Source organism: Parus major, chromosome 7 (assembly GCF_001522545.3).
Source record: "Parus major isolate Abel chromosome 7, Parus_major1.1, whole genome shotgun sequence".
Lineage (NCBI taxonomy): Eukaryota > Metazoa > Chordata > Aves > Passeriformes > Paridae > Parus > Parus major.
Window position 1 is genome coordinate 20,632,279 of NC_031776.1, and position 26,655 is coordinate 20,658,933.

At 34.7% G+C, this 26,655-nt stretch overlaps 1 protein-coding gene across 2 annotated transcripts in view; it reads left to right on the plus strand.

Annotated features, from left to right (window-relative positions):
- Nucleotides 1–26,655, plus strand: part of KCNH7 (potassium voltage-gated channel subfamily H member 7) — a 205,137-nt gene that overhangs the window by 118,638 nt on the left and 59,844 nt on the right. Inside the window, exons 3-6 of one of the 2 annotated variants that reach the window (XM_033516131.1) lie at nucleotides 1,739–1,894; nucleotides 16,911–17,339; nucleotides 21,903–21,926; nucleotides 24,959–25,173. In XM_033516131.1, coding sequence (XP_033372022.1) covers nucleotides 1,739–1,894; nucleotides 16,911–17,339; nucleotides 21,903–21,926; nucleotides 24,959–25,173 — 824 coding nt within the window. The remainder of the gene's footprint in view (nucleotides 1–1,738; nucleotides 1,895–16,910; nucleotides 17,340–21,902; nucleotides 21,927–24,958; nucleotides 25,174–26,655) is intronic. The other variant, XM_033516132.1, reaches the window with a different exon arrangement.

The window sequence follows — 26,655 nt, forward strand, 5'->3', positions numbered from 1 at the left end:
AAAAGCAGAAAAGTTTTTAAAGAAGTGTCCTCATCATCCTCCTTTGCAAATACTGACAAACATTTGATCCACTGAAGTTTGGTGTGATTCAAAGCCATGCTCGCCTCAGCCGAGACCCACTTCCAGATATTGGGGGATACCCGCTCAGCCTATAAATCTCCATGTCAAAGCCATCCCTGTAATTTCCTTCCAAGCAAATCAATAAATATAATTTTGACTCTTTGAACTGAGTATGTATTTTATTTGTTAGCTAAAACCACAAAGATTATTCTAAATTCTCTCCAAACCCTCTGTTTAACCAGTCTATGTTGCAATGGTTGGCCTGCAGCACTTCTATTTTTAGCTCTAATGGAACAGTCTTAAATTGCTTATTTTCTGTTTACTAAAGTCATTGAGCTTGTAACCATGGAAACTGTGCCAAGTGCCACAGCTTAACTGTTTTATTAAATGGATGGAAGTTGCAGCTGCAAAACTTGAAAGGCCAGCATGTCAATTTTATACATAACTCAAATCTCCCTATATACCACATTATAGCAAATATTACATTAAATATTAGAAGCCAGAATCTGGTTCTTGGTTGTAATGATAAAAATTGTATTATCTCTCTCCTCAATGGAAACAAATAAAAAAAATATTCTTGTGCAATCTAGATCAATATCTGGCTTTTGTCAAATTGCACAGGCTGTCGAGTTTCAGTTATTATTGCATTTGAGTACCTAAATTGCAGATGATGTACATTAAACCTAATTATCACAGAAAGACCCCATCTCACAGTTGTGTCTGCATGAAGTTTTTAGCACATTATTGTATTGCTTACAGCACATTATTTTTGGAACCACTATGTTCTATAATATTAATAGAAATAATTAAATCAAAACTAATGACTTTGTCAACTGAAACTTCTAATGCTATGGTGGAAGAAGTAACACAAAGAACTCCTTAAATCTGTAATTAGGTTTTAAAACAAGAACATCCCGAGCACCAGAGGTATTGAAAGTTTACACTCTCCATTACTTTTAGTATAGGCTGAGTATGATCCCTACATGTGAAAGCTAGGGTATTTTTAAATTCATACTTCAAATTGTGTATAACACTTAAGTCAAACCCTCCTGGAAGTTACTGAAAATTATTAGCACAATTCAGAAGATTTTTGTGATGGAGTATAAAACAAATATAATTTTTAACACAAACCTAAACATTTCCCTAAATCCCCAAAAGACTAAGAGCTAAAATAAGAATAATGGTATATTTACATCCATAAATACTTAATGCATGACTCATCCTGTGTAATAGAACCAAATGCTTAAAGAATGTTCGACATTCAGAAGAATCAGGTTTTGCTTTCTTTGCAAGGACTCTGGTTGAAACAGTTCACATTTCTAATTTTGGTGTTAAATGTCTCCATATTACAAGCCCATTTATACAGACTTCCAGTGAACAAAAAAAACCAAACAAATTATAAAATTGCCATTTTAAAGGACACCTTTTGGTAAAGGTAAGGCTCCAGGAAATTATGAGCAGTGGTATTTCTTTCTATGAAATTGTTTTTTTGGTTTTTGTTTTTGGTTAAACAATAATTGTCATTATTGTTTAAAGAATAATATGTTTGATGCTCAATTATTGAATTCAAGTAAATATTCTTCATTGTCTGTTGGCATAATTAGACTTACTGAAGTGAAAAAAATTATTTTTCCTTCCATTTATATATTTCTTCCTTTTTTTTTTAATCCATCTGCAGGATCTACCTTCATTTGCAACACCCACATAATTCCAGTGAAAAATCAAGAGGGAGTAGCAATGATGTTTATTATTAATTTTGAGTATGTAACAGATGAAGAGAATGTGGCATCTCCTGAGAAGTGCAAGCCAATATTACCATCTAAACTTGTAAATCGTAAGTTGCTCAATAAAATTTGTTTGCTTATCTCTACTTTTATCTGTCAAAGTAATCAACATTGGCAATAAGGTTAGAAAATGATGAAATCCCATTGATTGCCTCAATAATCCAAAATCATAAGAAGCTAAATGTCACAAACCTACTGCAAGATGTTGGTAAAATAATTTATCAGATCTTTGGTAGTACTAACAGCACAGATCTTGTGAATAGTACTAGGACATATAAATTCATTAAAACTAAAACCTTCCACAGAAGTGCATTACCCTTAACAAAAATCCGTTACAAATGGGAAGCCCAAATATTTCATCTTAGCCTACTGAAAATTGAATATTCCTATTTTATAAAAAATAATTGGTGGCATTTGATTAATAGTTGGTGAAATGTGATTAAATTAGACTATAAAATATAAAAATCAGTTAAAACATAATTAAATATCCTGATCTTGTCAAACGGAAGTATTTAGATTGACTTGAAGGATGGGAGGGGTGGAAGGGGTGGATATACAGGAAATGCTTTCGCTTTCATTCCACTCTAGAACATAACTATTGTCAAAATTAGAAATTTCAACACAAATGTCCACTTCTTGTACAAATACATTTTGTAGCTTTCTGTCTCACTATCTGCAGAGCATGTGCTCTTTTGCTGACCTTCACTGTGTACAGCAGCAGCACACGATCCTTCTGCTTAGCATCGCCACTCACGTAATCTACTCTTACTACGAGATTTCCCAGAACACATCCCATTTGTACAAGCTCTTAGTAAAGCACAGCGTGTTCTAACAGTGAGCATTAACACTTGGAAAACAGCTTTTCACAGTGAGATAATCTTTAACATTAGTACAATAAAGGAACATAAGTATTCCAATTGTTAAATCAGCACTTCAGTTTTCTCTGGTTAGGAAATAAAGGCTGGTACAGTTCTCACTCTGAGAAGCAAGGAGAGAACTTTCTCGATGCAAACACTACACACTACCTGAAGTGTCCATAGAACCTTACAATGACTGGGTGTATAAGATTGTGACAAAGAAAATTTCCATTACTGGAAACTTGCAGTCTGCAAATAATTGTTTGTTCACCAAATATCACATTTTTTAAAAAAGCCTTTGTAAATAGTCTTTATAGTATATATTTAAAATCTTGTGGTTTATGATTCCTTTTCTTATTCTGTTTTGCACTGTTTGGGTTTTTTTGATAACCAACACAACAGTTTTTTGTTGGGATTTTTTTGAGATACCAAGAAAATGTGTTTTTTCTGCTAATGATACAGTTAAAAGCTCATTAAGGGGTATAAGAAAAATTTTAAAATTGCATCAGAAAAAAATTGGGCACACCCTACTGTCACTAGAGGACACAAAATGATTCACACAAACACCTCTCAGTATCAGAACAGAAAAAGGTACCTTTATTCTCTGAGTTCAGTATTTATAGATTCTCAACAATGACCAGGGATTGGATAATTAAGTTAGCACCTTCCCAAGCACACTGGTCATGTGAAACATCCATCAAAAGACGTTTCTTAGAAGGAATATGATAAACAACTTATGTTTACAGAACGTTCATGGGAAAGTAACTAAAACTATGAAACATTATCAGAAGGCTTAATTTTCAGGGCAACACCCTACCCATATTCTGGTTTTATCTTAGTATACCATGGTTTTGTGACTTTGAAACATCTTACTTTCTCCATTTAAAAAGCAGTTTTATAACATAGGTAAAATTGTTCAACTTGTCCATGTTTACTGTGGTTTTATGGATGAAATAGAAAGTAAAATACCAATTGGGGAGAAAAAACAGAGCTTCATATCTTGAAAAAGAACATTTTGTTCAGATATCTGTGACACATCATTGTACAGTTTCAAGTGTTATCGCTTGCTGCATTTTAAAGTGAAAAGCCACTGAAGAGGAAATCTGCAAAAAATACCCCAACTTTGTCAAAACATCCTGCTCTTTTTTTATTTACACCTGACATACACATGGGATTTCCTTGCTGGAAGTTCTTGAAAGATTAACAAGCTCAGTAAGTAACTGATCTCTCACAGAGAGAGATCAAGGTGTAAAAGGAGGCAAAGAAAGGTGACTTGAACCATTTTCCTGCTAGTGGGTACAGCCAGATGCCAGAAATTGGCAGAAAATAGAGCAGGCACATGGCTGCTCCGTCTTCTACTGAGTTGCTTATGGTTTCAGAGCAGACTGTTACGTGGGCCGGATGGGATGGATGGTGATACAAAATATGCTACATAACCAAAAATTTCTCTTGGCAAGAAAGAGGCCAAGCTATGCAAAACATCCAGAAATAACTGCAGGATATTGTGTACAGTGCAATGGTGGTTTTAAACTAAAACAGACAAACGCCTTGAAATTCAGAAAAGGCAGAGAGACACCAACAAGCTAGAAAAGAAGTCAAAACAGGTGGATTGTTTACCAGTAAAAACATGTTTTTTAAAGCCATGTTCCCAGCATAAGAAAGGTGTACAGCAGAGTCTCCAGGAGATAGTTTTTCATCATCATTCTCTATTTAGAGGAGGTAAAACAGGTGAGGTCTTTTCACTGGATCACACACAAAATGGACAGTAATAGGTACCAGTTCAGGGGAGGGGGCGGCGGGGGGGAGGTAACAAAATCTCTTTGAATGCAGCAATTTAGACAATAAAAATAGAGAAGGAACCAGACAAACAACAAGTGCAATACATCTCTGACAAACAACCATGAAAGCAACTGCTAATGACAAAAGACAAAAGATTTCAGATTACATTAACATCTACTACCCAGAAGCATGCAGATCATGAGAGATTTCATTCCAGAGCTCCTTAGACTGTTTTCTCATATTAGAATGCCTTTTCAACATGAGAGCAAAAGAAAATGACTGAGTCAGGTTGCAGGAGAGAAGTAAAGTTATTAGGAAGCAAATAGATTGCAGCAGTTTTCCTGACCCTAGAAAACAAGATAACATTTCATACTTTCATCTTTCCTCTAATGGATTTATCAAGAGTTTATCAAATTTATCAAGTGTTATCTTTGAAAAGCCTTTCCTTTTTTCTAAAAGCATCTATTCTGCAAGCTGCAGCCAGCAGTTATGAACACTAACAGTTAGCATAAAGGCTCCTCATGACAGAAATTGCCACTGAGATTGGCAATATTACAGTTGATTACAGCAGAGTGCTAATAACACTGAGGTTATGGATGGTTGTTGGCCCCTGTATGGGTCATTCACATAAGAGCTGGACTCACTGATCCTTCCATTTTAGAATATTCTGTGATTCTGCAAAATCTAATGCAATGTAATAAAAAAGCATTTCATGCCATGGAGAAAAGAGGGGTTTCAATCTGTTAAAGGGCTGAGGGCCCTCTGAACAAATTAAGACCTATGGAAGACAACAACTTTTAGGTTTAGCTCAGTGACTGCATTTAGCTCTGGATAGGAGAAAACTTAAAATTTTATCAGCTGAATACTGACAGATACTTTCAACAGTGTTTGTGAGCTCTCTTTTGTTATGTGCCAGGATGATGGCTAACACAAGTTCTGAGTCAGCACTGGGCTTGGCAGATGATGATAATAATAGATTATTAAAAGGAAAAGGTATGATTCAGGAGTTTGATGAGCACATTTGAGTATAAATAGAATTCTTCTTAGTCTGGTGTTCAAGAGTTCCTATTTTATATGCAGCAAATGTCTGAATAGACAGTAATGTGAAATGTGACGATAGTGACTTCACAATTGCAGCGTAAAAGTCCTTTCAGTTGATCATAATTTTTTCTAGCAAGAATTTATCATCAGTTCTCACTGGCAATGGGAAGAGTTTTTGTATAATCAAATAGTGAAATTTTGGAGGATCCTAGCATGCATTAACCCTGTTAATAAATCACATCCAACTGATTTTTCACTCTTCTGTTTCATTGTTTTTTGTACTTTGCCACAATTCTATTTTCCAATGTATGCCAGTTCTCTAGTAAAACTAAGGAAGCTTTTGTTCATATATAACACTTTTTTTTTTTTAGGAAAAAAGGGTATAGCCCAAAACTTTTTCCATATCTTTTCATTTAAACTTCTAATCAAACTTATTTAATACTACCCCTGTTCCATCTTTGCATTCAGAGACATGCAGAAATTTCTTCTGTACGTACTTATCCCACAGCTGGGTAACATCCTCTTGTCCAGTAAGAATATATGTGTACAATGTGCCCTTAAAGCAAAACTTAGAGAACCAATTTCTGCTATAGATGCCCATTCATCATTCAGTCTTTCTAAGCTTTGTCTCATTTCTATATATGAGAGTTCTACTCATTCTTACTTCAATTCTTTTCTAATATGTTTTTGGCTTTTGCATTGCCTTTTCTTAGATGATGTAAACCTTTTAGAATTCCAGAAATTAACATCTATACCCAAAGACAAAAAACACTTAATAACTTCACCCCACCTCATTTTTTATGTGAAACACTTGAAGACATAAATAGCTATTTTGTAAATTAATCAATATTTGTGTAGTGTATTGAAGTGTTAAGACTGATAGTTTTGAGCTACATAAGCCCTAAAAATGGATTTTACTCATCTCTAACAGTTCATATGGACTGTTCTGTCTTGCACCTTCTAAGACACTAACATTTGCTTGATTGCCACTATAATGATGAAAAAATATTCCCAAAAATGTAGTTCATAAATTTTCATGAATCTAACCATTTGCAAAGCTGTATAAAATTTTGAGCTCCAACTGAAATAATGCATAAATAATGTATATTTAGTAAGATACTCTGGTAAAAGAAAACTTCCTGTTAGACTCACTGTAAAAAAGAACACAGAGCTTTGCACAGATTTTCTACAATGAACTAAATTAAGAAGACTTGTCATTTTTTACCACCTCAGCAAAAAATTTCTTTGAACACTAGGAAATTATAATTAAATTGATCTACTAGTAGCTGTTGTTAACCAAAATAATATGTGATTTCCCATTCAATGTGTTGTACAAACTTCATTACAATCCTTATTATAAAGTGTTAAGCTATAACTTCTGGGTGTAAATATGTGTTTTATATCCATTAGAGTCCAATTTTATTCCCAAATCTCAAAAAAATCCACTCCATTATTTTATGAGGAGATTTTAAAGCAATTTATAGAAGTAGTGGCATAAATTACTATTTTCTCATGGCACCTGATTCTATTCCTCAAAGCTTAGAAATACTTCTTGTCTGTAAAACTAGCGAACACAAGATATCAAAATCAACCATTACAGATTGAACCCAGAAAATCAACAGCCAATTCAAACTGACAGAAACACATACATCTGAAGATACCAGCTTCAATATGTAGAACGTGGCTACAAGTTTTCTGCTCAAAAGAGACCGTTTGTGGGATTGTAATGAGAAAAACCTTTCAGAAATTAATTCTGAGTGGTCTTCATTTTCTGCCCCACTTACAGAATTTTACCTTTTTACTGACCTATTTTTTAGGTCATTTTCTAACATTTAATCCAGCCCTATCTAGATCAAAATTTCTATTATTCGGTAGGCTAAAACATCTAGTCAGTTGAGGTAACTTTATCACAAGTTTTATTCCTTTAATTTCAAAACAGTTTGACTAGCTAGAAGTACTAACCTAAAAGCCAAATATTGGTTCCCAAACACTGTGTTTATTACCTCATGGGAGAAGGCCCAGAAAATTATTTAATTAAACATGCAATTGCATTCTGCCAAAGAGGGATATTTCAGGATTTTCTTATCATTTTATCATTTGAAAATCTCTAAGTCTAATAAAGACACCCTGGAATAATTTCTTGGGTTTCTTTCTGTGAAGGAAATGAGACGATGTTATGCATCCAATAAATGGATAATAACTTTCTTTGGATAACGTTCAAATAAAGTGAAGAGGCTAATAATATTCTTAAAATAGCCAAAACTATAATCAGAAAATCTTTGAAGCAACTTCAAGGTGGTTACTCCTCAGCAAGTTTTCCTCTTTCTTGGCCCTAGCACTGGAGTTACATCTGAGAAGCAGAGAACACTCCATACACTGATGTAAACAAACACAACTGCAATTAAAATCAGGCCTTTCCTTCCAGTCAAAGAGCTAGCTCAAAAACACGGTATTTGCTTTCCTCTGTGCAAAGCACTTTGCTATATAATGAAGTATAGTAGTTTAGTGACAGGCAAGCATATATTTTTAGTCCCAGATATATTAGGGCTGCAGTGTTGTCATGAAACACTGTGTACTGTTTGATGCATGCAATTTTTCCTCATAGAATATCACACGTATAAGAGCAACCCCCTGACTTTGCCCAAATGTAATGAGAATTTTGTCCAGGATCTTATTTTTAGCGGCACCACGGGAAGCAAATTCATCTTCAGGCTAGTGAAGAAAAATTGTGTTCAGGAGGACAAAGGTTTCTATCTAGCGGACCAGCAGCATAGATCTGAAAACCCCAGTGTCAATTATGCATATTTGTCTCCAAGGTAAATTACAATAAATGTTAGACAAACTGAAACACTGTTGAACTCTTAGCAAAGGAATATGTCCAAACACCAATCTTCTGTAAAAGACAGAACCTCTGCTATTGCCACCTTCAGTGCTCCACAAACACCTAACTGCCTAAATTAACAGAACAGCCACTGCCATAAATTATTTTTCTTAGTCATCTTCTATAGACAGAGAAATACGACTGGGGTAGCTCTACTTCTGTTTCCTCAGGATGGCTGCAGTTGGGGCTCAGCTCAGAAAGGAATCCTCCCTGGATTCCTTGAACTGTAATTAGCTGTTTAAATTACAGCCTCACCCAGCTATGATCAGAGAGATTTTGCTTTATCTTGTACAAACATTCAGAAAAAAAAAAAAAAACAATCTCTGATTAAAGAGATTGAAAATGAAAAAGAGGGAGTGACACAGCTTTCAGTAGCTTTCAGTGGAGGCAACTTATACATATCACACAGATCTTCCAGTGATATATTTTTATTAATTTTTAACAGGTCTCCTATCTAGCTGTTCCTTTCAGGACATTTAAAACAGGGCGGGTTTGGTGAGGTAACTTGAAGGCTAGGATAATGATTTTCTGAAGTCATCCCACATTATAATACATACCCTCAGGAAAGTACAAAGGTAGTGAATTTTACTTCATTCTCTGATGGAAGAAAGAGACACATCTCTATTATTCATAATAAGAATTTGCACAGAGAACTTAACACATCTGTGTGCTTGCTAAATAGAATTACAGATTCTGACCTTGAAGAGGAAAAAAAGTCAAAACTATCAGGGTATCTCAAGCTTAGACAAAAATTACTCTACTAGAAAGCAGAAAAAAATTCAAATTAATTTGAGAAGCTTTTAGATTGTTTACAAGAAATATGTTTTTTTATGTATAGTCTTCAACATGAAAATGCTTGCTTTAAGATAAGCAAACAAAATAGATCCATAGATAAAAATGAGGGAGTTTACATCCACCATGTTGTACTTCTAAAGCATGGAATCCTATCATTAGTACTTGATTGTTTTAAACGCCCAGGCAAGTTGGGCATTTCATAGACCTGAGAGCAACTGGCAAGGACACAGAGTCTAAAGAGTTCTTGCCATGAAGATGTGAAATAAGTGAGGCCTATCAGGAATATGAAGCTAAGCTCATATTCTAAACAAGTGTCAGTGAATAAAGTCTGTTCTTTGGATGGAAATTATGAATTCTTCAACTTTTTATCAAGTTTCATCCAAATTAAATTGTCATTTTCTAGCAAAAAAAATTCACTAATTAGAAGTTCCATTTCATGAGAAATAGCATGTTAGTTTGTGTACACCTACTTTAGTTTTCTGTCTGGAACCTTAGCCAGCTTTGTAATTGGAAGCATATTGATCTATGCAAAAAAAACTTAGTAATTATCAAAAATTTCTTAATTGAATAGTTCTTAAATTTTCCAAAAAAAAGTCAATGCATTTTCAGAACAATTCTTCTGCATATTACATATTGTATGTGAATTTAAGCTACCTGAATTTTCTTCTAAAATGTGTGGAAATTTGATATTCTGGCATCTTTTCTTAGTAGTCTGTTTATTTTTTGAATCTGTTGCAAGCAAAAGCTTTTTGTAAATTTAGTTTAATTGTATTTCAGATGGTAACAACCTTTCAAGTGGCTCTTCTTCAGGTAAATCTATCTTCTAAAATTCTATCTAAAAGTTCTTTTATTGCTTTGTTCTGGCTATATTATTTCAAGATCTCATTACATTTTTTATATTTCTAGAAGAGTTCAAGTCATAATATTGCTCTTGCTCTCACTGTCTGAATATTTATTTCTGCAAAACTATAGATATAACAGGTAAACTATTAAATTTAGTATAATTATATGACATATAAAATCCACATCTAATGATAGTTCTCATCTTATTATTACTGAAAGTAGCAGTAGGCAGAGCATAAAAAAACTTCAATCAGTATATGAGACAAAACACATTGCAGAAATTGATAGTGGTATATGAATTCAGTGTTAAAACATAGAAAGCATCTTCAAGCTTCCTGTCTCAGAGAAAAGCAATATTGTTTATCCTATGGCAACCAAGGCGATGAAGGGTTGAGAACTTCTTGAGAGCTTGATTTAATAGATCGAATAATTATTTTTATTTGCAACTGACAAAAAACCCACCATAGTGTCTCCAAGACAGCTAAGTATTGTTCTGGTAACAAATAATTTAGATATATTTTCTGCAATAATTTCTATTTTTTCATTGCAGTTATTTACTTTTTTCTTCTTTCTTACTTCTAATCATATTTAAGAAATCAAAATTAAAGAAGAAAAACCACTTTCTGAGAGGACTTTTTTTTTTTTTAATATGGCTGTTTTACAAAAGCAATCCTGTAATTGTAATTATTAAGATACAATAAAATAATATTTCTATCAACAAGTGGAAGAAAAACAGGTAAATGTACCAATTCATATTAACATTCCAGGGTATAAACGTTATGTCTTTTGAGGGAGACCCTGTTAACACTGTTCAGACTAAGTACACTTGTCAGCCACACACAGCAAAGCCCCACAAGCAGTCAGAGATTTCATTCCCTTCCTTTCATATTCTGACAGAGTCCCATGTGCAGATATCAAAGTTAAATCTTTCTCACATACAAGGGAACATAAAGAAGATTACTGGTTTCTTATATTGGTCAAAGACACATGCAACCTTAAATTTTAGAAGAAACTAAAAGAAGTGCCAAATTTTAAGGAGACCATACCAGAGGATAAAAAAAGAAGTGTGTTCATTGTCTGAGAATTATGAGTTCTAGTTTCTAATGTTAATAATTGCACATGCCTTGCTCATTCCTCCTGAAAATAAATTAGGTTATTTAATGAGCAGAGCAAGAAAATTATCTACTTAAGTGTGCTTCAATGCATTTTGGGAAAAAGAACTGAAAAAACCATAATTGTCTCTTTCTGTAATTTTTTGTCCCAAGGCCTGCTGTGCCCAGATAGAAAATAAGGCATCATCACACGCTGCAGTGTTTGCATAGAATACATTCAAGTATTTGCTGCTATTTTAGACTGTCAGTGTTTAGGGATTCCATTTCTCAAAAGCAATTGTTTCCTTGGGTCTGTTGCATGAGTTGCTAGATGGTATTTCCAAGCCTTTGAGCAGTAATTCAATGACTGTCTCTGTCTGTATTTCTGATTACCTAAATCCTGGAATTCTTTGACAGTAGACATTCAATTATGAGAAAATGTTTCAGTAAAGGTCTAACTTGTGCTACTTCTGTGAAAGTAATTTTGCTTATTCTTTGGAGAAGTTCCAGAAAAAAGGTATCATGGAATTATCCCATGCTCTGGAGGACAGTCTATCATAATTGACCTATCTTACCTGCTATTGTCAAGGAAATCTGTGCACAATAGGTTGGTCACTGTGGATTTGTATGTTCTATTTTTAACCTTATATATTGAAAAATTAACATGATTGTATTATAGCCAGACCAGTCATTCACCATTGTAAAACTCTCTAAGACCTGATTTTCTTCAACACCCTACCACAGTTAACAAGTTGTACAGGAACATGAAGAGCTCACTTTGGTTCCACTCTCAGCCTGGGAGAAGTGGTGCACTGTACCTGGAAACCGTCCTGACATTTTCTACACCTCACTTAGACAACCTTCTGCAAACCCTTTGTGCGTTTGAGCTCCTTTGATTTGATTTTGGAAAGTCTAAATCTAGAGAAGATTTAGACAAATAGACTAAATCTAGGTGCTAGTTAGGGAGCCTGAGACCAGCTAGTATTTTTCCTTTTGCTTTTACATTTTGGGGTTTGGATAACTGCTTTGTTTCAGCATGAAAATAACAATACTAGTGGTGCTACAAAAAGTGGCTGAGCTATTCTTTGAGGAGCCATCACAACTTTTCAGCTGCTATCTCTTAGGACTACCCTTCTGCAGTGCTTGGAATAGGATTGCAGTCAGCCCATTGACATGGGCTAAACAGACTTTTGGAGACAAAACGTGGCATCTACTACTACCCAGAGACCACTAAAGAAATTGCAGAGAAGAAAAAACTCTCTCAGTTGCAGGCATTTCTCTGACTTATCCACTGTGTCTTGTATGTAAATATACATTTTCATCACTAGAAATTTAGGGAATATCTTCACTGTATCAAGGCAATGCTCAGCCCAAATATAATTTCCCTTCCTTTTAATGAAATGTTTGCACAGACCAGACACAAGAATCACTAGCCATGAAAGTGTATTGGGTTACAAAATAAATGTTTTTTAGATATTTTTTGCTGGAATACCCTATTTATTGTAATGATGGGGCAGGAAATTTGCAACCACGATTGTAGCTGTTTATAAGGTCTTTTGGGAACTAAGTTTCATTCTTCCTTTTTTTTCCCTCCTGACACAAAACTACATATGGTTGTATTTAATGTTTAATAGCAATTTTATATTAATGTTTTCTATTAAAAACAAGGCTATTTTATTTTCATCCCTGCATTTTTTTTTCCTGAAACTATTAATCAAAAAATTTTGCTTCCATGAATTCTATGTCTTCTCCTTTGATCTCCCAAAATATGAGACAGAATTATAAAAGTCTTCCAGAACACAAGAAAAGTCAATTTGAATTTGAGACTTTGGAGACAATTATATCTGCACAGTTTAGTTTAGAAGAGTCCTGCATCATCTACAGTGATATTTTTGGACTGAGTTCTACTATTTAGAAACTTTAACAGCTGAGATGGCACAGAGAATAAGTGCGACCAACAGATTAACTCATTTGCAAATTACTTATACAGTAAAGCAAGGTTTGAAAGGAGGAGGTGGAATATAAGTCTGGAATTGTGACTCAGCCTCAACTGCTTTCCTCAATTGCTCTTAGGAAGACACAATCGTACAAACCTCTGACTCAGCATTAAGAAGAATTTGGCAATCTAGTCTTTAATAAAACATAAGGACTTTAATGTAACATTATCTCTGGATTCATAGTACATAGGATTCATAGTTGCATCTGAAACATGTTTGAGTATTTTAAGCTATGATCCATCTGCTCTGGCATCATATTTACACAAAGCACAGGTTGTCCATTACCAAACAAAAGATTTCACCCATACACAGGATGCCAGGAAAGCTTCCACTGGTACTTTTAGTATCAGTCTATACTGGGACAGCAGACCTGAGGCCTGAATGAATTTTGCAACAAGACAAATTGTGTTATTACACTTCCTTGCTCAGCTCAGTTCAGTAAACTACACAAATTCTGAATGGGGCCCCTGATAACTTTAGCTACAGGGGAGAGATGAATGTCCAACTCACCGTGTAGCTCATTACCTGTTCCCTGAAGAACAGCAATACTCCTTCTCTTAAGAATATGCAAATTAAAAAAGCAGGAAATAGGGTGAGACAATTTATTACAGTGTATAGAAGAAAAGCAAAAGGCTGCTCATCAAAGTTTTCTATTTCATGTCCAAAAGTCCTAGCAAGAAGCAAAATTCTCACTGAGTATTCTTTCCAGCTGAACTGCAGTTAGACAGCTAAATCAGTAATGCATTATAACATGGTCATATTAACGTGGTGAGGCAGAAAAGACCATCTGCAGCACCATGAATACGACTAAAATAGAGTGCCAACAAAAAGCCTTGAACTGTGTCTAATGCCAGAAATCCTTATGAATGGTGTTTTTAAGAATTTCTGTGTAATTGATAAAAAAGAGAATTATAGATTTAATTTCACTTTGGATGCAATAAGCTTTCAAAACTGATTTATTAGCTGCTTCACAGCTCAATTCTATGTGATTTTAAAAATAATTTATTTTTTTTTACATTCTTCACTAATTTTAACTGTGAGCAGTTGTAGAATTCAAACATACTTAGTATATTAAAAGAAATTCTTAGTAAGTTAGAAGAAATATACACACTCACAAGGTGCACTCTGCTGAATATCACTGTGTAGACCAAAAATTGTCACCTTTAACTGCTGTTTTAAAGATGCATGCCTCTGGTTTATGTAACACAGATTTCTGTCTATTTTACTGTTGTGTGTATATACCTAGAGTGAAAAATTCAATGCTAAATATTTAGAATTTAACAAACTTTTTCAAAAGTTGTCAAGGCCAAAAAAGTAAGATCATTGAATGGATTTATATTTTAAAATAGGGGGAAAAATTGGAAATAAATCACCAGATTTCTACACACTTGGATGTTATCAATAGTCAATATCAATACATTTTCAATTACTTGGAAAAAAAAGGTGCCAACAATAAGGTGAGAATGTTTGCATATGTCAAAAAATTATTCAGACTATTATATGAGATTCAAAAACTTATGCAAGGAAGCTGAGTGGCCAACTGATAAAACAGCAAAAGAAATTTTTTGCAGACACAATATTAGAGACTAAATTATCTATTACCAAACAAGAACAAAAATTCTCAGCTGTTGTAGAAATATCTTAAATTAACACAGTTAGAAAAATAATGCAAAAATGCAATGAAATATTGGTAATTATAAGGAAGCAAACTAAGGTCAAAACAAAAAACCACTATATCACTGCATTGATCTCTAAGTCTGGGAGTAGCTCAGGCCTTTTTCAAAAAGGATTACATTAGAAATAAAAAATAACTAAGAGTGAAAAGGATGATCAGAGGTAAACAATACAATTACACAAGCATTCTTCAGCTTGCTGAACCTGTATACAAAGACTTATTCAGCAGATGTATGAAAAACTGTAAACGTATAGAGAGTATATTGACACTATAAAAAGGGAGCAATTATTAGCTATTTTTTATAAGAGCTAGAACCCTACCCAAGGCAACAAGTGTATAGCAAGTAAGGGGAAGTATTTTTTCATAAACATGCTAAAATTATGAAATTCTTTCCTATAGAATACTTTACAGATCAAACTACAATCATTTTTTAAAATCATGGAGACAAATACATAGAAGAAAGGTACACCAAACATTCAGTCTGTGGTTTGAACAAACAATCTTTAGCTCAGGATGTTTCTGAAATTCAGATAGCTACAAACTGAGTAAATTTACTAAGAAAAATAATGCAGTATAGTGATCTTAATCTCCTTCTTCATGTATCCACCACTGGAAAGTATCAAGGTCCAGTCATGTGCTAGATGCTAGTACAGCAGCTTTAGCTCTTAGAGAGGTTTTGCTGAGCAGGGTACTCTCACCTTCACTCATTTAGAATTCAAAATGCAATTCCATTTTCAATACTAAAGATATAGGACATCCATTTTAAAACATTAAATGATTAAGATGGGTCATCCTTTGTTCTCCAATTACTGTCACCATAGGCATAAAAGAAAGACTATTCCAAAACATGTCAGTATGGAACAATAGATTTCAGTAGTAAATATTGACAAATGTTAGGCAATTTAAACTGACTGGAAAAAAAAAATCTTATCCCAAACAGAACTTCTTATCCCAGCAAGAGAGAATAAGAAGATACTTTGAAATATTCTCCAAGAAATCATTTCACTGTTGATTCACTGTTGAAAACACTTACGTAGCAAAGCAATGAGATACAATAAGTTATTAAGTCAGTGTTTATACAATGACACCTGATCATTTCAATTATTTAAATTATTTTGCTAAACTTTCTTTAGAATTGCTTTTTCTAAACAGTTTCATATTTTTTTCTGTACATCTGAAGTCCCCATGCCTCCATCTAGGAGTTGTATTACACAAAGCCTTACAATATTTGTTATTCAATTTTGATTTTTAGAAGGGTATTATATAAATTTTGCAATTCTTCCTCTATAGTTTCTTTCTATGCACCATATTATACTTTTCCTCTCAGCTACTGATATTTCTTACCATTACACAAAGTATTAGTTTTCCACACACTCAGGACAGTCTCCCCTGCCAACACACCAAGCCCAACTCAGCCCATCCCATGCAAATGTAAACAATAATTGGATTGTATGGGTGCTACTGAAGTTTGAGAGCTGTGATGCTGTTTTTTCTTCACTTTGCTCCTTTACTTTTCATTTTTAAACTCATTAAAATCATTTCATCTAATCATCAGATGTAAGTATTGGAGAGGATTGTAACAAAACTGATATAAAAATTAATTCTCTATCCCAAGAAATTAGCACTGGTATCTTCCTGTTTAATCTGTAGCCAATAAATGCATATATTAGCAGTACATTTATAAACACATGGAGTTCCACTAATAATAGAATCCACAAATATCTATTTCACGATAACAACTACCAAGCAAAGTAGTTAGACATGTTCTGGCAGACTTTTATAGATACATAGATTTTAATTTAGAAAGGACCATCTGAACCTCATAGCTCTTAAAATAGGCTGTAGAATTAATGCTGCTAGTCCCTTTCTACACTCAGAAACTTAGGTCTGTCTGAATTATGAAATCTTTTAACACCCCAAATATAACAAACTTGGACTTACATCATATTTATATATTTAAACATTCCATTACTAAGAATTTTATTGCATTAGGAATAGATACTATCATTCACTGTAAAAAAAATGACTCCACTGTGAAAAAAGCTGATTTTAATGATCAGACATTAATGTGTAATATTTTCTTCTGTTTCTGTGTATTTACATGTAGGCAGACTTTTTGGGTTCCGGCTACCTGGATTGAGACTTCTAACATACAGAAAGCAGTCCTTACCCCAGGAAGACCCCGACGCAGTCATAATCGATTCATCTAAGCACAGCGATGACTCAGTGGCAATGAAGCACTTTAAATCACCTACAAAAGAAAGCTGTAGTCCTTCAGAAGTGGATGATACAAAAGCACTGATTCAACACAGTAAATGTTCACCTTTGGTTAATATATCTGGACCTCTTGACCACTCATCACCTAAGCAGCAGTGGGACAGACTTTACCCTGACATGATACAGACAAGCAATCCACTAACCCATTCCAGATCAAAGGAAAGTATTTGTAGTATACGGAGAGCCTCTTCAGTACATGACATAGAAGGCTTTAATGTCCATCCCAAGAACATTTTTAGGGACCGTCACGCAAGTGAAGGTATGGTAAAAAGTCAATCGCTGTTCTTTGGTGTACTAAAAAAGGAATTTTTTCAGTATTTCATAGTAATAATCATCACTTTGTAAACAAATCTAAATATAGCCAGCTAAAGATAATGACTCCAAGGCGTATTGAAAATATTAAGGGCCCAAATATGCCAGGCTTATGTACACTCAATATTGGTTTTTTTTTTCCATGGAGACTAATGGAATCAGGGTGTTGATCTTCTCTATAAGGATATAGCAAATATTGGGGCCAGCATTCTTAGAGCTAATATTGGTGTTTGGGGGGAAAAAGATATCAGGTGATCAAATATAATTGCATGTACCATTCTCTCCTATATTTACATATATTAGATTGTCTTTTACCGTATGAAATCATACTTCAGTGATTAAGTTTATTTCTCTTAAATCAGTAATGTGCAGATTGTACATTCACTGGTCCAACAGAGACATGCTTTTTCTCTCCTGCTGAAGAAAATATCCTCAGCAACTCCACTGAAAAGCTTTGTGCAATGAATAATGAAATATCTAGCGAAATGGTGAAATGCTTAGTGTAAACTTTGTTCAAGTGTGATTTTTCTCCATGTGCTAGTATATTCATGCAATCAGCAAAAGTTACAAAGATGTTTCCTCTCTCTTCATTTTCATTGTCTCTCCTAAATCCATGGAATGTAGTCCATGATTTCTTTTTGAAGATGAGCAGTTTAAAAAAACTTGGGAAATAGCTTAGCAAACAGAGATTTGAAAGCCCCTTGAATTGAGAGGTCTCTTTTAAAGTGGCTTTTGAAGAAAAATGCCACATATACGCTTTCACAGCTACTGATGGTCTAGTGACTTAAATTACACACCTTTATATTTAGGCCAGATGACAAGAAATGTATGGTACTATTTTAAGATTTAAAAAAATATGTCATGGAAGAATGTGTATAAATTCTTAAATTAGCAGGAAAAATATTTTTTATTTTCAGTGGTGGCTTGTTTATCTCTGATTCACTGACCACAAGTGTAAAAAAAGTGTCAATTAAGTTCTTCTGCTTTTTGGAATGTTCCCTTCAAGAATCCTGTGCTTCTATACATTTCCTAAATTATGTCTGCATGTTGCTCTGACACCCAGTTAAGCTCATAGAATAGCAAAACTAAGCATTCCTTTCAATCACTCTTCCTGTATTAAATATAATACATAAGTCCTTTTTTCATTTTTGTTTCTTTTGGACCATGGGGTTTGTTTTTTTTCATTTCAAATTAATGTGAAAGTCAACTAAATCCATCTTAAGCCATACAATTTGGTATAGTTCAGGGTCACATTAAGCCAAGATTTCAAAATCAGGAGGCAAAAATCTCCAGGGTTGAACTTTGGCAAGTCCTTTGGACCTCTTGCATAAGCTTTATCATGGTTGAAACTTCCCCATTTATTGAAACTCATCTTTCAAACAAAACACATTTTAAAATATCTGGTTTTCAATTTTTATTTTCAGAACATTTTTCATTATAGTACTTCCCAAATGGTCATTGTACATCCAGTTATGTACCTATGAAAATGTGTAAAAATCAGTTTGAATATTAAGTGTCTTTGATTACAGTGGTAGAAAGCTGATGCATAAATCACCATGTAATTAAATACTTGCTGAATGGAGGAGCAAAAATTTCTATCTCTGTTTTATGGAAAAAATTTTTTCAAAAGTTACATACTGAGGAAAATAAATTTTACTATGAGGAGTCAATAATCCAATTGAATTCCTAATGCCTGTCCTGAAATGTGATCACTTAAAGTGCAAATACGAAAAAAAACCTCTCTCTTTTCACTCTATGTAAACTACAAAATAGAAGAGAACCGTGCCCTAAGTTTATGTCATGCATAGTCATTCTAGAAAAACTCAGCAGAAGAGAGAACAGCTCTCAGAAAGGCATTAGAATTAGTAACCATCCTTGATGCCATCTGCTTACAGTCATGTTAGAATTGGGCACCTTATGCTGAAAAGATGTTTAAATTTATCCAGCAAGTCCTAATTGCCTAATTCAACAGTGAGCCATAAAACCCTATTACTTCTATAAAGTTATCCGTGCAAGTCAGGCAACCAAGATTTAGCTTAAATAATCTTCTCTGGGTTTGCAGATGCTGAACAGGGAGAATGCAAAACCTTAAGTACAACAAGTACAAGTAAACTACAGTCCCAAAAGGCTAAACTCTTCCCAAAGGAAACATGGGGTTTGATATATTTTTCCATTCCATTTTTATTTTGAGCTTTCCTAAATAATTCAAAAACTACTAAACTATCTGAAAATGCAAGTCAGGATTCAATTTTTTCCTGCCCTTGACAGTTCAAATCATATTAATTGAATCAATAAAGCAGAATTCTGAAAGAAGATAATAACATTACTTAGCTTAATACTAACTACAGCAATTTACCTGCAGTCAAATTTTAATATAATACAATTGAGAGCAGAAATTATTTCATGTGTTAAATTAATTTATGTAGCATTGTTGCCTACCACTTTAAAATTATCTTCACTGTCCCCATTATATGCCAAAAAATTTTACAGTAGAAATTACAACTTAGGAATTTTAATTCATTTGAGTGTACTGGATCAAGTTCCATTCTAAATTTCCCTATATGACAGCAAAAGCAACAGGGCACGAACTGTTTCTTACATTCACCACACAAAATGCAGCCAAGCCAGCCTCATCTGAAACACTAGTGATCCGGATTTTGCAGGCAGGAACAAGCTTACAGGGATATTCAGAAATGTTATTGTCTTCAGAAAGTGGACTCATCAAGATCGCAGTGGCCTTCTGAAACAGCAGCAGGCTTTTGAGCCCAATTCAGCCTCTAATCTCCAGTACTGCTGCTGATGCCTGGCGCTGGAAGGGATTGGGCTGGGGGGAACTAAACACCCTTCCACAGCCCGGGTCCAGAGGGCCCAGCTTGATGTGCCGTGCTCCCCAGTGCTGAGGAAGCCGAGGAGAAGACAGCAAGGTGGCAGGTGTGACAAGGTCCAGCGCCACCTCCAATGCCACCTGCAGGCCATGGCCTCTGTCCAGAGCAGGCCTGACCCCTCTCCACAGGCACAGGGCTGCTGGGCAACATTTGTGCTGAGCACAAATGCCTCAGCCTCAGAGGTGCCATGGCAGCCCAGCAAAACAAGGTGAACGCCTGTGTGAGCCCAAGCACATTTGAGAGCTGGTAACCTGGTCACAGCAGGTATTCGCACCAGGAGGAAGGCCCCATTTCCAGTCAGACCCTCCTCACGCCCCCCAGAGCCACAGCCAGGCAGGGCACAACACAAGGGCACAGTGGCCTTACATTACTATCATCTGAACATGAATATGAAGTGAGGCATCTACCTCTTCACCTGTGTGGTTCTTTAAAACAGTGAAACAACAGCAATAATAATATTCTCCCTGAAAAGGTTTGATCTGATGAGAGGGTTCAGGGCCAGGTGTGCCTTTGAGGACAGAAAGCTTTGCCACTGTTTCCTTGTGGAAAGGCACCTGAGAGCTGAAGAAAGGTTTAAAGTATATCTTTCTCTAGCACTTAGAAGGGCATTGCTAAGGTTGCTACCATTTTGAAAGCATTTTCTCACATGAGTCTAGGCAGGCATGGGGTGGTCTGGGGGTCTGTGCTGGGCCTCCTGTGCAGCCCCACACGCCATGCAACCACCCGGCACTTCTGCCTCAGCTTCTCTTAATTACGTGGGACGAATTACTTCTTGGCACTTTTGTCTTCCAACCCACTGCCAGACTTGTGGAGAAAGAATTTTATCATGTTTCTGTTAAGGCAAATTAGCTAAAGCCAGTCCTACTGCCTGACGATCTACTCCAAACACTTTTACACATTATCTCAATTGTCAGAGTGATTTCACCTTCACTTAAGGTCTTCATAATACAGACAAGGAGGTGCAACAATATTTCAATTCAAATCATGCACACTTTGAAGCTGTATTTTCTGCTTTTTCCAATGTAGATTTTAGTTGTCTTTTTTCTCTTTTTCTTCACTTTTATTCTGCTGAAAACCAGACAATGGTCGCAATGTCACAGGTAAAGTATACATCTAGACTGTACCTTCCAGTCTTTCAATAAGCCACACTTTTTGGCATGTTACTTTGTCTGCTGTATGAAATGTTCAAATGTTCAAATGCAACATTCTCATGTTGACCTCTCTAAGGCTAGGTATATTACATAAATTATATTTGTTAAACATGTAGTTATTCCTGGAACTCTTGTCTCAAAGCACTAACTATGAATCCCTGGAAAAAACTAAGGCATAGTTAAACAGCTTTTTAACTTAATTATTTGTTAATCCAAAAAAAGGAAGAGAGGGAAGTAGAACATATCATAGTCACTTAACTCAGTGCTTTTGTCCCTAAGCAGTCAAAACTTCTGCTGAAGCTACCAGCAGTTTTACCTGTAAAAGGATGTGTGATTGTATGAGGACATTAGCAAATGATCTGTTGTTATAAGATGTTTAGTTTTCAGTTAAAACTCTCAAACATTAAATAACTGATAATCAGGACCCTTGTGGAAATATCTTCACTTATTCCTCTTTTGTCTTTTTAAAACTAGTTTCACGTTCCTGGATGGCAGGGGGTATGGTTTCAAGCTTCCTGTAGCATCAAAATGTGCATGCATGAACTTCATTGCTAATTTTATGTTTAAGTAATATTCAGTGCAATTACAAAAGTGTTTCTTTTCACCAGCATTGAGCTACATGTTTTAGGAGAAATTTGAACATAATCCATAAATTACTTCTTCCATTTCTGATTACTTACTAAAGTGTTCTGTTTAATTGTCATATTTGTATCTGTGGGAAAACTGATTTGTTACTTCATGCATGATGCAAAAAGTGTGTGTACCTGGTAAAAACTCTCTAAACTGCATGCAGTGCATGACCTAGATTCTGTAAAAAAAAAAATTGTGGACTACAAAATCATTGCATTTGCTTCATGTTTATGTTGGCAAAATCTTGGGTAAAAAACATGCAGTTTCTGTGCTGTACAATAACTTTTAGAAATGTATTTACTGCTGGTGAAAGATGATGAATTGGCAGCTCAGGAGAGTGAAATCATTTCTCAATGCATTGTATAAGCAAGGATGATGAAATCCCACCATAAAAATGGGGAGCTCAAACTTAACCTGCAAGATTCTCCTTTTTAGGCTAAGCAGAAGCAATTCATTCTCCCTGCTTATTCAGTTCTCTGCCTCTCCGTTGAAACTGTCAGTCAGGGTGCCAATTAGTATCAGTTGTGATTGCGATTTGTTATGGCCCTCTTTTTCTGCTTCCTGTTATGAAAATATAGCAATGGTCCACTAGCTGTCAAGTACCACCTCAATTTCTGCCAAGGCTGTACTTAAGCTAATACTGTCTTTCAATCAATTACCATTGTCAATGAGGTGCATTATACCTTTCACCACTCTCTAAAGCAAAAGAAGGTGTGGTAAAAGAAGCAAGATTTCATTCTCATGTGCATGAATTTAAGCCTAATATCATGTTCTAGGGCACGAGTATCAGCAAAAGAGAGAGTAATCCCTTTTGGAATGAAAGCGATAAAATATGTAAATCCCAGAAACCAAAAGTTCAATGCAATTTAAGCATCTGTAAAGTTACTAACATAACAAAATCTTGCCTACTATCTAATAGCAGGTTTGCCTAAGCTATCTTAGTTTTCTCTTACTTTTGAATTCCTAAGGTATCAAGAATCTTGTTAATCTGACAAATGGTTTTAACTTGATATCCTGCTTACTGAACTGATTCAACACTCGGAAACTATTGCTAAAACAGGGAAGCAGGGCTGAAAGTCTGCAGTCTGACTCCATGTACAATAGCATGCACTAGCCACATTAGTCACTTCACTGATTCGTGAGGAGATTTTGTGTGCCCTGATATATTTTGAAGACTAATTTTTAGTTTACTCATATAGATGATGTGAAAGATAGATTCAGGTCCCAACTGGGCCAAAAGGCATTTAAGTATAGTATCACAATCCCTTGGTGGTATCCTCAGTACCAGGCTTTTTTAACATTCCTTGCAGGTGAAAGGTGCAGGTTCTTCTCTTTTCCAATGAAGCTGTTCCACAAAAAAAAAAAAAAATACAGTAGAAGAAAAAGGGCTGTTTTACAGTTTAATGGTTAGAGAACTCAGGCACAAATTTTTTTTTTGGACCCAAACTTTTATTCTAGAGCATCATGCCCTCCCTTGTCATCTTAAATTCTTTTCTGCACTGTGGCAAAATTTGAAATGGAGTAATAGAGATTTTCTATCTGTGGCCCAGATTAACATACAATTATCATGATTTAAGGAGATAGAAAACCTATGTAAATCCTTATAAGCTTCAAAAGAAAATTAAATGTCTGCTTCTTCAGCAAGCACTTGAAGCCAGGTGTGATGAAAAATCAACCCTCACTTAAAGAATTTAAAAAAAAAAAAAAAATCAGCACAGCGTGAAGCATTTCCCCACAGCCATCCCCAAGCAGCTAGTTGCTTTGAATTTCATTCATTCTCACATTGCAAATAAAATCAGCTGTTCCACTGGTGACTTTGCAATTTATTCCATAGGCCTAGTCCTATCCCATTGACTGTTCCTGAATCAACACACGTATTCTTGTTTTCCTCTCAGGAAGACAAAAGAAAGCGAGAAAAGCATCACATTGACACCCTTAATAGAATTAAGGCAACCTTAAATAAGGTTCTCTTGTGGATCTAAGAAATACCCCTCAATCCCACACTTTATGGACAGTATTACTGACTGCAAAGCCTGGATTTTTTTCTTAAATCCCTAAGTGGATTTAGGTCTCACTGTCTAAACATCTTTGTAGTTCTTTTTTCCAATATTGTTCTCAAAAGCAACTTTTCCTTGCAATGAATACTTCTGGCTTCCCAATGAACCTTATGACAGTACAAAACAAGTATTCTGATCATTTATATTGCTTTTTTGTTCAAAGAACTCTGTCCAATAATGAAAAGAATATGGAAGGATATATAAAGGATATGCACCTCATGAAGTATGAAAATTCTGTATTTTTGTCATGATGCACTAAAATAGTATAAGGTTATATATACTGTTAATATTCTACCTATGAGTATCCCTATGGTTTCCAATATTTTGTTAGCAATGACATGTGAAGAGACATATTTTGGAGAGTCTACTCAATTTTCCAGTTTCTTTGAATTTGGTTGTGAGCATAAGCAAGGTAGGGATGTGATAATAGAGCCTTCGCTAATTCCAGTCACTCTTATATAATCATGAGTCCTATTTCCGCTCTTATAAACAAATGAGCATATAGTCTTTATATTCAGCCAGAACTATAATAAGAGCACAGCAGCATTCCCATTCCATTAACATGAAAACAAGTGAGGACAGATGCACTATGCAATTTTGAATACATCAACTTTAAAAATATATTGAGAGTTATATGTAAAGGAAATGTCATATTTATAGGCAATATTAGATTTGAACCTTACTAGCAATAGAGTTATTTTTTAAATGTAGATAGTTTTTATTAACAAGGAGTATACAGAAAAATAGTTTTTAATCACCCTTTTAACATATCCCACCTAACCATTAATGATAATTTATTTCTCTTCATTTCCCAGATACTAAATGTGTGTTCCAATTTTTTAGGGCCTTTTAATCATATCAAGTCCAGTCTGTTGGGATCCACATCGGATTCAAATCTCAACAAATACAGTACAATCAACAAAATTCCTCAACTCACACTGAACTTTTCAGATATCAAAAGTGAAAAAAAATCTTCATCTCCTCCTTCTTCGGAGAAAGCAATTATTGCACCTAAGGTGAAAGACCGAACGCACAATGTAACAGAAAAGGTTACACAGGTAAGGTAATGCATATTATTTTAGTTAATTTTTAATTTTTTTTCAGTGTATTTGATAATATCTTACTCTTTTAATGAGTGGTTCGGCTATCTCCAGGATAATTTGAAGGCTTTAAAAAATTATGTAATTTACCTTCAATTCAGTTGCTTATAAGAAAGTCTACAACATTAGATGATACTGCTAACAAACAGAACTTTTCAGCTCTGTTTTTTCATGGAAAAGAAATGTAGTATGCACCATGCGTCCCAAATACAATCATTAATTGTGGTGATGCCTGTCATTCATAAATGTTAGTTTCATTCTTCATAATTTTTCTCAGCATTATGAAATGCAGATTAGTGTAAGGCACAACATGATAACAAATGGTAGGTGATTGTACCACTGTATAACAATTATAGCTCATAATTTCTGTTCAAGTTCTTTGGGTTTTCACAATGCTCTTTCTTGTGGATATCTTTTCTACATTTGTGCATACATAAAGACGTCAAAAAGAAAACCAGATACCTTTGGACTGTATGTATGATTTATCTTGTGAACAAGGCATATAATTGAAACAAAAGTGAAAATAAATTAAGATATCATGTTTCTTTACTCTAAGACAGATGCATTGCCCTCTGAAGTCAATAGAACTTTTCATCTAATTTCAGTATTTTTACATTTGTGTTACACCTTATATGGAGAGTGACTGGGATAGGCTAGCAAAGTGGAACATACTAGAAAAAAAATAGCAATAGATAACAGTATCCCAAATAAGTTTTATAGGGTTAGTAAGCAGAAGGTTGGCCCTTAAAGGCCCAGACAGACTGAAAGAGGTAAGAAGTGCTTTGTAGTAGAATGCAGATAGATCTTCCATAAGGAAGATCTTGCAGAGTAGCTTTTGACTTAGAATTGTAGAATGATAGTATTTAAGACCATTAAGTCCAACCATTAACCCAGCACTGACAAGTCCACAACTAAATCATGTCCCCAAGTGCTCACCAGACTGCAGCTTCTCTACATTGGTGCTCTGCCAGTGTCCATGCTCCTATTCCCTTTAATAGATATAAAAAGGAATGTATTGTACACCCTCCTAGAGGAATAGAGATAAAAGCTCTATCATTTCTATTTTGAGATCAGTTAGTGCCTAAAAAGTAATTGGATTTTTATCTTTCATATATTTGTCTTTACTTGCTAGCTTGAATCTGGAACCATTGTCCTTTCTTCTGTGGTCAGTTTTGAAAGATATAATCTCTTCAGGATCCATTTTGAAATGGTTTAAATTATTCATAGTAGTTATATATAGAAATCTTTTCATAGATAATATGGCAGAAAGTCAAGTTACATAAAAAAGACTAATTTTTATAAGTTATATAAGCATGAGGCAAGGTAGGTTTTTTAGGCTTAGTGTGTTTTTTTTCTTTTTCTTTGTTTTTGTTTTTGGCTTTTTTTTTTTTTTTTTTAATTCTGACTGACTAATTAGTGCCAGAGCACTGTTTCTATGTA